We start from the raw sequence: 11,353 nt of genomic DNA, 5'->3' as shown, positions 1-11,353 counted from the left end.
GAATAGAAGAAACCAACATTCAGGATTCAGGCTACGACTTAATTGGTTAAAAGCGTTGATAGTTGTAACACTAAGAAGTTCGAATCCTACCGCTACACTACACAGAAAAAGGGGAAAACAAAGAAGAAAAAGCACCAACATTTTATTCTCCACATGACAAGCAACCACCAATTCATGAACAACAAAGCCCCCTTTAACGTGAGCTCCCAAAGGTTTGATAATTGAAAGAGCTCAACTTAAAAAGGGATAAGGAAGAGAGAAGCATCAAAGCATGGCCCTTGCAAGCCTCTAGAGGTGGTATAAAAGCCTTCAACATAAGAAATAGCAAGAGGAGACCTTCTGCATCATGCATAGGGAACACGAAGTCTTTGTGTATCCGGACCAGCTACCATATCCTCCCATAGAAGCTTGGAGAGTGCCATTGTCAATTCCCCCACCATTCCTGCCACAAAGCAATAATTCAGAAGAAGACTTCTTTGATGATCATGATCAGACTGATGATAGTTATGATGATATTGATGATGATGAAACTGAGTAAGACTATGACAAACTAAAAGTGGTAAAAGAATTTGTTAGGGAATTTATATTATAATCCATGTGACCATAGATGAGTGTCTATCCCTGACTAACCAATGGATGGACAATGTAGGAGATAGAGATAGTGAACTTGGGTCATAGTCCACTTGCCTTTTATCATTGTCCATCCATTGACTGGATGGAGATGACATTTATGACCATAGGCTCTCAATGGTCATTCAAATCATAGTACGGTGTCATGCTATGTCCAATTGGCCATTCGTTTCACAAATAACTTTGCAAAATGGAGAGCTCACTGCAAGTATACATCCTTATCAACAACAACAATGAAGACGATGGGGACAATGGAAAATGGTGATGATGAGAATCAAACAATGTACAAAAATGGTTGGAACAAAATAGAGAAGCCACATTACCATCTCCAACAGGTTCTTCATCCCACATTATAATAGGCAAAATGGGAAGCCCACTCCCAACATACATCATCTCCACCGCACCCTTTGCCTCCTCTACTGTTATATCAGCAACACGAACATTTGTCAAGAGGCCTTTCTCCACCAGCTTGGGTGCCAAAGCGAGAAGCCTCTTTGCAGTGCATCCACTAAGAATCTTCTCAAAAGAAGGCAAAACCAATTCCTTGGTTTTGGTTATGAAAGCAACATTCACATTAGGACCCTCAGCTATATACCCATGGCGATCGACCCAAATGGAAGCAAAGGCTCCTTTCTCCTCCGCTTCCATCACAGAGAGAACATTTGGGAGATAATTGACATTTTTTGACACAGCAAAGAGGGGAGATTTCATAGGTATGGATGATGTTATGGCTTTTACACCTTCAGTACATGGTGAGTAATCAAAATCTATTACTACTGCATAGAATGCAGGGAAGCCAGCAGGTGATAGCAAGAAATCACCAGGTCCAGAGCTAAGCCAGTATCTTAGTGAGCCCATCTTGCATTTTGATGCAGCAGTTGTTTGGATGAGGATGCTCCTCAAAGTTGAGAGGGGAAAAGGAGATGGGATCTTTGCCAGTGATGCTGACCTCATGAATCGCTCTAGATGAGCATCCAACTCATACAAGTACCTAAACAGAGAATGTAACAATGGTGAGATTCTATTGTGCAATTACAGAACATGAAATCAACAAAAGTTTCAGCATTTTCTAATGAGTACAATGGAAAATATCTTTTTAAGTCCATTGGAATATGTTTATATTGTATGTCGTGGTTTTGTCCAATGGTGTGGAGAGGGAAAAGGATCCATTAGAACAGGGTATAACCCCAATGAGGAGGTCCACACTCTCTTCATCACCGTTTATCTCATAAGTCACCCAACACACATTTTCCGTAGTCTAGTGGGCTATAATAAACTTTCCCTACTGAATATGATAACTTCCTTTCATAGCAAGTGGAAGAGCCCCACAATAATGGTATTTGTCTAGACCTGCCAAGGTAAGCTACAAATTATTAAACACAATCGATCCCAACAAAATCTGAGATGCGTGTCCAAAAAGATAAGTACCGCATAAGCAGCTTTGAAGTACGTACCCATCAATAATCATGGCAGTATCAAAGACTCCATGCCCTCGATGAACCATGTGATCATCAATGGGAATCACCATCATATCAGGGTCTAGAGTTATTCCACCAAATATGCTGGAATACATTGCCGGATAAGGTTGCTTCTTGTCTGATCCGCTTTTTTGTCGAAGCTTTTCAAGTATCTGAAAGACAATCCAACAGAGATGCAAGGCATGAGGTTAATATTTTTTCATACATAAAGCCAAATCATTGGCACAATAGAGAAACCTGATTAAGTGGTATAGTAGCATCAATAAGACCTATCAATGGGAGATCATAGGAATTGCAGACCTAGCTCTAAGAATCATATCAACTGAAAACCCATATTCATCATCATCATCATCATCACCATAGCCTTTTCACATGAATCCTATTCCGCTATTCTGCTCTATTAAAGACCATACCCTCAGTGAGGCCATACATCCTCATATCTTTTCAAACTACTTCCCACCACGTCCTTTTGGTACCCAAATTAATATTCAATAGAAACATTTTGCTATCAATTTTCAATTATAAGTACAAATTTCTTAGGAAAACGGGCACTCTTACAAATCTCTCTCTAAAATATGCAATGCACGCATGTGATACCTTGTGTACAACAGAGTAGCATCATTTGAAAGGAAACTAACCTAAACGTGAATTTCTGAAAGTGTCAAAGGTTCTTAAATGACAACCAAATGACTGCTTTATTGCATGAATGTAAAAATGATTTCTTGGGCTAAAGCTCCTCTTACAAGAACATATTCCGTAAATAGCATGAAAACTCTAGCAGAAGCATAACCCCTGTCCTGGTTAGGAGAAATCTCAATCACTTTACGATTCAAGAGGTTATAAAGCCCAAAACCCTTCTCATGACTTGGGTATCTTATGAAAACACATTTTATGGTTTTAGGAACAAGCTTGGACTTATTTTGGGATGGTATGAGAATATGGGCTGAACATCCCCAAACCTCGAGGTGCTTTATTGAGGGAGGTCGGCCCATGAAGAGTTGGTAAGGAGTTGATTGAATTGCTTTAGTGGGAGTCCGATTAAGAACATATGAGGCGGTTAGAATCGCCTCCCCCCAAAACTCGAATCCAAGATTAGCAGTACTCATCATACTTCGCACCATCTCAACTAGGGTCCTATTCCTTCTTTCGGCAACCCCATTTTGTTCGGGTGAGTAAGGCATGGCGGTTTGGTGGATAATCCCATATTGGACACAAAGATCTTGGAAGGCTTAGGAGGTGTATTCCCTACTCCTATCTGATCTAAGGTTTTGATGGTTCGACCTAGTTGGTTTCAACTTCCACTTTATATTGTTGGAATTTGGTTATAGCCTCACTTTTGTTTCTTATGAGAAAGGTGTGACCAAAATGGGAATGGTCATCAATGAATGTTATGAAGTACCTCATGTGCCCCATGGTAGGCACACTCATAGGTCCACACACATCCGAGTGGATTAGTTCTAAAAGATTAGAGACCCTTTCAACCTTTTGGTGGGACTTCTTTACTATCTTTCCTTTAAGGCTAGCCTCACATCTATTATGAGAATCGATATTCATTTTATCAAGCAATCATTCTTTCATCATAATATGCATTCTCGATGGATTAATGTGATCGAACCCTAAATGCCATAAAGTAAAATTTTTTAAATCATCACCCATGTAAGCAAACTCCTTTTTCATTTTGATTTCATAAAGCTCTTGAACCAAGTGGGCTACAAAAACAAGGTCTCCATTAATAGAGCCATCATGCACATAGACCTTTTCCTCCTTGAACAAGAGCACAAACCCTGCTTTACTCATCTTGAAAACCGAGATGAGACTCTTCCTTATCGCGGGTGCATAGAGGGTATCCTTAAACATGAGAGTCTCACCACTAGTAAGCTCTAACACATAGTCCCTTTTTCCTAAGACCATTTCCATGTGATTTCCACCCATATAAAGATTATGGGTACCGGGTTTGACATCATAAAACCTTCTAAAGCCCTCATAGAATTTATCACATGGATGGTGCCCCCGAGTCAAGAACCCACACATCTGCCTCCTCATTAGCAATCAAAGTTTCATGGACTACACAAACTCTCTCTTTCCTTGATCCTCCACCGGTATTAGCTTGAGGCTTACCGGTATTGGGCTTAGGAGCAAAATGAGGGTTTTGTGGAGGAGGAGGATACCTACAAAACTTTTGGGTATGCCTGTATTTCTTGCATCTAAAGCATTACACCTTCGAATAATCTTGGCTTGAGGGCCAAACCGACCTCCCACCTACTATCATGGGTATGAGTGGTCGTTTAGGTCTAAAAGGCATAGGGTTAGCATGGTTTGGTAGGTAGGCATGGGTTTTAGGAGGGTAAGGGCTAAATGGATAAGGGGAGTAGGATTTTCCCATTTGCTTCCCCTTCCCTTTCCATTTGCCTTTTCCCTTTCTTTTCTTGTTCTTAGCATTATCACTCCCACTCACTCCCACTCACTCCCACATTACATGTATTCACCATAGAAGAGTTAGGAAGAGAAGAAGAGATAGGAGTAATGAGTAAGGGAGTAGAAGAAGATGAGGGTTGGTGAGATTTTACCATATGGACCAGGGAAGATGGTCCATCCATTGCCATCCTTCTTTGCTCTTCCCCTTCCATGAAAAATGCAATCTCCTTCACTGTTGTAGGTGCATCTTTGGCCATCAAATTGGCTACAAAGGTCTCCCATGAGGGAGAGATCGAAAGCACAAACATCGTCTTTTGTGTCACCTCATCATATGAGTGACCGGCTCTCTCACTCTCTTTTATACAACTCTTGAACTCTCTTAGATGATCACCCACTTTGGTGTGATCATCCTTTTTGCAACACGTGAGATTCCTCATCCTCATCCTTTGAGCTTCATTCGGTGTGTCGTATTTCTCCATAATATCTTTGACACATATGGAATTCTCATACTCCTTAACAAAGGAATCACTCATGGTTGCAAAAATAATATTCATGGTACTTTGGTTTTTGTTATGCCATGTCTCATAGACATCCTTAACAACTTGAGGAGCATTGATTGCGGGCGGATTAGGTGGTCTAGAAGTCAATAATGGCAATAGACCATCTTCATGAAATATATAATCAATTTTTCTTCTCCATTCGGAAAAGTTGGTTCCATTGAACCTCTCCTCCTTAAGCAATTCGGTGAGTATTGAACTGGCTGCCATGGGTTCCTATTTGGCACTCTATAATCCCTCTAAAGACCCTAAAAGAGGTTGTAAATGAGCCTAGCTCTGATACCAATTGAAAGTGGATACAAAGACTAGAGCAAATTTCCAAACCGAAAACAAGGCAAAATGGACACCTTCAATAAGCCACTTGCTAAAAACCAAGCTATGTGATTAAGTTACAATCCTTTTACATAACAATTACAACCATTTCTAGCCTTGTATAACCACTGTAAATAAACTCAAATACCAACCCCTTATGGGGCAATTACATATAAAGTAAGACTAGCTTATGAATTACACTTTCATAGTACAAATTACATAAACTATGTCCCAAAGCTTAAATACATCATATAACTAATCTATACAAAATTCTAAAGAATAAAATCAACTAAACAGGGAATTAGAATGCCAAATTAAATAGCGAAGCGATGTTTCGAACCCCTTGTGCTAGGGCCACACAATCGGGCCCTATAAGGACTTAATTTTGTCCCTTCGGATTGTATAAAAGTGGTTCAATCTCACAAGAGTGTCTAATCCAAATGGTAAGAAATTACACATCTTAAAATCACTTCTTAAGATCTCAACACATTGGCATTATCATCCACAACATAATGTAAAAGGTGTGAATCGAATCGAATAAAGAACAAGAGAGTTATGGCCAAACTACACACGGTGGTCCCTCAGACCACCAAAACAATCTTGTAAGGAAAGATTATGAACCGTCATAGGTAAAAACGTGATGAAAAAGTTCTGAAAATGGAGTGACACTCTGAGACTAAATTATTTGATGGGTATGAAGCAAAGTAATTAATGGATACTATGCATGATCATGGATTCTCATGCATGTAGGCTATAACTCATGAAGGACCACAACATACATAAGCATGATGAAAAAGATGATCAAATGGGGATTCTAAGATCAATGAAACTTTTCTAAATTCAAAACTCCAGCAACTATAGATGCCAAGGATATGATCTTATGAGAAAAAAAAATTCAATGGAGTTTATCTTGATAAATGCATACTATGAACTTAAGCATAAGAAAGGAGGACCACCATTAAGATCACCATTAATGGAACTCTAAAAGCTCTCTCTGTTCAATTTTCTCTCACAAAACCTTAGAAGAAAGAGGGGAGCAACCATTTTCCAAAATGATTCAAGAGTTGAGATAGTTAGGGTTTGAGATCTCATGATGTCCTTTTATAACATAGGTGTAACTTTGGATTCAATCAACACCCTTGATGCACTAGTCCAAAGGCACATGACAGGCTAATGTACCTAGCCACCCATCCCCATTCAACCACTAGGATGAAGGGATGGGATTTCATACCATTATCACTCGCCTTAACCTTAAGTTATGCCACTTTGCCATTTTGTCCTTGGCCCATGTTTTTGTTCCAATTGTATCCAACATGGCCTTACAAAAATACCCTTAGTTTTTTTTTAATAATATATCAGAGTAGATAACCACAAAGGCTAAAGGGAAAGAAGTAATTGGCAAAGCTCACACATATGGAGATATTCTTCTTTATCAAAGTCAATCACTATGTAGATCTAAAATTTCAAACCAATCAATTTAAAGATAATGTCCCCTTCACACATGTGTGTGAAGATAACATATGTGTGTGAAGATATTTTTCAACTCAAATTTGAAAATGCATTTTTTCTTTAATATCAAATAAATAAATTTGAAGGGATGGGATTTCATACCATTATCACTCGCCTTAACCTTAAGTTATGCCACTTTGCCATTTTGTCCTCGGCCAATGTTTTTGTTCTAATTGTATCCAATATGGCCTTACAAAAATGCCCTTAGTTTTTTTTTAATAATATATCAGAGTAGATAACCACAAAGGCTAAAGGGAAAGAAGTAATTGGCAAAGCTCACACATATGGAGATATTCTTCTTTATCAAAGTCAATCACTATGCAGATCTAAAATTTCAAACCAATCAATTTAAAGATAATGTCCCCTTCACACATGTGTGTGAAGATAACACATGTGTGTGAAGATATTTTTCAACTCAAATTTGAAAATGTATTTTTTCTTTAATATCAAATAAATAAATTAATTAAACTTCACACATACCATGCATGACCCATGTGTGAGTTAATTAAGACGTGATAAAAAGGGGGCCTTAATTTATAACATTATATAACAAAATATAATAATATATAACAAGATACCATAATACAACCCCCTATAAAACAAGCAACCAAATGCCAATCTAGTGCCCAGCCTAGGGATCAGTGCCCAATTGGGCGGTGATCTTAGAGTGAGGTGTGGGGTGCCATGTGGCAGCCCTATGGCCACTCCGACACCACATAACACTATCAGGTCAGGAGTAAAGTGGAATTTGAGCCAAACAATATGAAAACCCTTATTTTTTTAGCAAATAAAATTCTAAAAAAATATCTAAAATTCACAATAAATATTTAAAGTATTTTTGAGCAATTATTATGTTTTTCTCATCATTATAAAATCAAACAAAAGGTATAGTGAGATCTGAGGTTAAGAACTATAGGTATCGGAGTACTCTTATGTCCCACAGTCTAAAGCAGGGACACATAATTGGCCATATCAAAACCACTGAGCCAGAACTTCCGATCATTCGGCTCTCAATGGATTACAAATGTACCCCTGTGGGACATGATCCAACTCAATTACAGGGATCCTCTCAAAGCACATGTGCACTGGCTCTGTCAAACTCAGATAATGCATTTGGAAGAGTGACTTCTCGTACGAAATGAAAATACACATACCATGCAATAGTCTCGTGTCAGGATACAGACTTATGTCCCATAAGTCTTGACCATTCCATACAGGTCGAATACTCAATAAGTACTTGGGTTCTATTTTTCTCATTTGGATTTTCCAAACCCTAGCCGATTGCAGCTAAACATGAGGTTAACTTATAAAATCCTGACTAGGAGGTGACCCTCACACCACCTTAAGAAATTGCTTTCTCAACACGTGAACTTTTGATGCTTCATGCGTACTTTGGGTAAAAGAATCTGGGCTCCATTTCACAAGACGCCAAGATTTCAATCTCTCAATCGCTCCCACTGAATGAGAGACTACTGAAATTTAGGCCTTGATAGGCCATATTTCCAACAATAATATCATGATTGTTCTCATTAGTATGGTGGATTTCAATTCGCATGATGTGGATGTAGCCCTTGAGGGTGAACAACATAAATCTTTGTGTTCTTGTGGTGTGCATGTATTTTATGCTTTATTTCTAATAATATGATTTATATTCTCGCTGATTTTGTACTTTACATGGGTTAAGTACACAACCTTAGTGGGATCCAAAAGGCGTTAAGTACACGACCCTGGTGGGATCCAAAAGGCGTTAAGTACACGACCCTGGTGGGATCCAACTTTTGGGATTCTTGTTTCTGCATCTAAAAGGGTTCTTAAGTCCTACCAACTGTCCAAGCAGATCATCCAAAAGCTTCCAATTGGCATAATGCCACTAGCTAAAAACACTATATGAGACACCTCAATTAAAGTATGGATTCTAAAATACTACCTCTAAGAAAGTCTGATACCTAGAAATGATCCACAAAACTATCACAACATAATCAAAATGATAGTTGCATAATTAAAGAAAGAAAGATGATCGAAGTAAGTGTGAATAATAATAGAACTCTTTGAGAACCCTTTGGAACTAGGCCATTTTATGGTATTGACTAAACCAAGCATCTGAAACATCTTAGAACTCATTATTTCTCCGAAAGAAAAAAATCTGAATTTAAAATGCAGGAGGCGCTTTTTCTTTTTTAGCTTTGCATTCTATTGATCTTCAAGAGGTCCAGGAGATTATAACTTCAGATGATGGCTATAAGTGCACAATTTGCATGTGAGAGACAGAGAGAGGCTCAAATGAAAATTTTACCTCAGAGGCAGAGAAAACTGGCACAGAGATATTCGCCCCATCTGTGGAAAAACCAAGGAAAGGGTGATCAACCATTGTAATGATCTCACGAGTTTTACCAAAGCAGATGATGAGAGAGAGTAAATAGGTGATTATATTCATAGAGAAAGGGAGAAACACTTGCCTGATTCAGGTGTAGATTGTTGCGTTTGGGAGTGGGATGAAGAGTTGGAGTTGGAGTTTTCCATAATGCTCTAATTCTTGGAGAGAGAGAGAGAGAGAAAGCAATAGAAAGAGGGAATCAGAGAGTGGGAGAAGATGAATAGTGATATAATTAAAAAGGAGAATAGAAGGTAAAAATGTTGAGAGGTCCAAAGCGCTGCAATTTGTCCCATCGCATGTCATGAAAGCAAAGTCGACAGAAAGGACAAAGACTCCGGCAAGCTATAAAAGCAGAGTCGACAGAGACGTCAAAGTCTCCGGCGGATATTGTTCTTGTTTATTTCCGGAAGAGAGCGAGACAGATGGGGTATGGAGATTAGATATCCAGCGATGAGAGAGAGAATAAAGTTTGGTGAAAAACTGAAAAATGTAGCAATGCCGAGAGAGAGAGAGAGTATGATTTGGGCGACATGAACCTATACCAAGCCAGGAGCAAAGAGACGAGAACCCAGCTATTGTTAATTGCTTTGAGATTATATATAGGACACGGTTTCTATGCGTAGAAATGCGGGCCCGGCAATAAATATGTTTTTTAAATATAATTTAATTCAATTTTGTAGAGAATATATAATCTTAAACAAACATAAATATAAAAGTAATATAAAAGTAATAATAATTGAAGACTAAAAATAATAATTATGTTAAAAAAACAGTACCATTATTTTTAGATGGACCATTTATTTGCATTCATCTTTAAGATGGATGCTTTATACCTCCTCGTCCGTATATTATAGAAATGCCGTCCAGTCCCCATGAAATAATTTTCCTAATATATACCCCTTACCCAATTTTTGAGTCCCCTAAAGATTATTGTAAATCCCATACCTAACCACAAGATTCTTGTTATTCTTCATTCATCAACGGTAGGGAAACTATTTCTCGTTTCACACCAACTATGTGCTGGTTCGGAACAAAAATGCGTCGAATCTGCTTTTTATCTTAAAAAATGTGCCAGCCCAACACAAAATATATTTGACAAAATGTGCCTGACATTAAAATTCTGAGAGAGAGCTACCAAATAAATAGAAAAATGCTTCAAATAATAGAGCCAGAGAGAGGATTGTTGTGCGTTGTAAGAAACAGGCAATACTTCCAATGGCTAAGCGCCACATTAACCCAAATTTTCGACTAAAAGATGTGTATGATTAGTAATCGGTTGGTAAGATGTCATGCCTTCTAACCAAACTTTTTTTTGTCTTTGTTCTTACATGAAATAATCTTAAACTTTTGTCCTCTTTCTTCTTGCCTCGTTTTTTTTTTTTTTTTTTGAAAAACGAGGCAAGAACACTGCACATAACATCTATCACTATCGATCACTCAAGCCCAAGCCCAAGCCACTCAGATCAAGTCCTACCTGAGTAGTGGCCACCACCACCCACCCATTGACACCTTCATAAAAGCAAACTCCTTAATCTATATAAAAAAAATGAGTAGGAATATGTCTCATTGAATTACCGAATAAAAAAAAAAAAAATCACTCCGGCCACCATATTGTGCATGACATTCAATTTAAGAAAAGTGTTCTATGAGTCAGCACGTGCAAGAGCCTGTTGATTCTTCAACATCCATCTTTAAGATGTACGTTGTGTAAAATGCACAAGTCAAATCAGATGCAGACGATCCCAAAAAATCCCCAAAAATAGCACATTTTTAAGTTGAAATATTTTTTTTTTTCATATTTACGATCGACTTGACTTAGATGATGAATCCCAAAAATTTTGCATAAAAAAACCATCTTCAAGGTGAATTTTACAAGGAAGCCGCATGTGTACATATGAGTCGGCTGACTCAGATAAACATCCTTCATTTTAAGTTAGCAAACATGACGATATCAAACACCACTGCAGACTCTCTCTCTCTTTCAAGAAGACCCATTTTCAGACTAATACATGGCTAATAACTGCAACCTGAAAACTGAGTCGAAGCAATCAATACCTATAGAGATGGCACTCTCTCCA

The 11,353-nt window shown here is 38.2% G+C and overlaps 1 protein-coding gene across 3 annotated transcripts; it reads right to left on the bottom strand.

The window, feature by feature from the left end:
* On the bottom strand, nt 1-9,562 carry LOC18434765 (D-amino-acid transaminase, chloroplastic). 3 transcript variants are annotated; one of them, XR_016061122.1, is made up of 6 exons: nt 9,358-9,562; nt 9,195-9,235; nt 2,085-2,260; nt 954-1,621; nt 688-832; nt 1-442 (listed from the first exon to the last, which is right to left on the bottom strand). XR_016061122.1 is itself a non-coding variant. In XM_088874287.1 (6 exons), exons 4-6 carry the CDS (start codon nt 1,734-1,736, stop codon nt 345-347), a joined length of 792 nt encoding a protein of 263 aa, XP_088730413.1. In that variant the 5' UTR covers nt 1,737-1,980; nt 2,085-2,260; nt 9,195-9,235; nt 9,358-9,562; the 3' UTR covers nt 1-344. The 3 variants fall into 3 exon arrangements, 2 of the variants coding, with proteins under 2 accessions (XP_088730413.1, XP_011623669.2); XM_088874287.1 differs by lacking the exon at nt 688-832 and adding an exon at nt 1,711-1,980; XM_011625367.3 differs by lacking the exon at nt 688-832.
* Between the last annotated feature and the right edge of the window lie 1,791 nt (nt 9,563-11,353).

This window comes from Amborella trichopoda, chromosome 1 (assembly GCF_054954075.1).
Source record: "Amborella trichopoda isolate Santa Cruz 75 chromosome 1, AtrichopodaSantaCruz75HAP2 v2.0, whole genome shotgun sequence".
Classification (NCBI taxonomy): Eukaryota; Viridiplantae; Streptophyta; class Magnoliopsida; order Amborellales; family Amborellaceae; genus Amborella; species Amborella trichopoda.
Note: the sequence above shows the minus strand (reverse complement) of the source record. Positions and strands in the feature narration are given on the sequence as shown.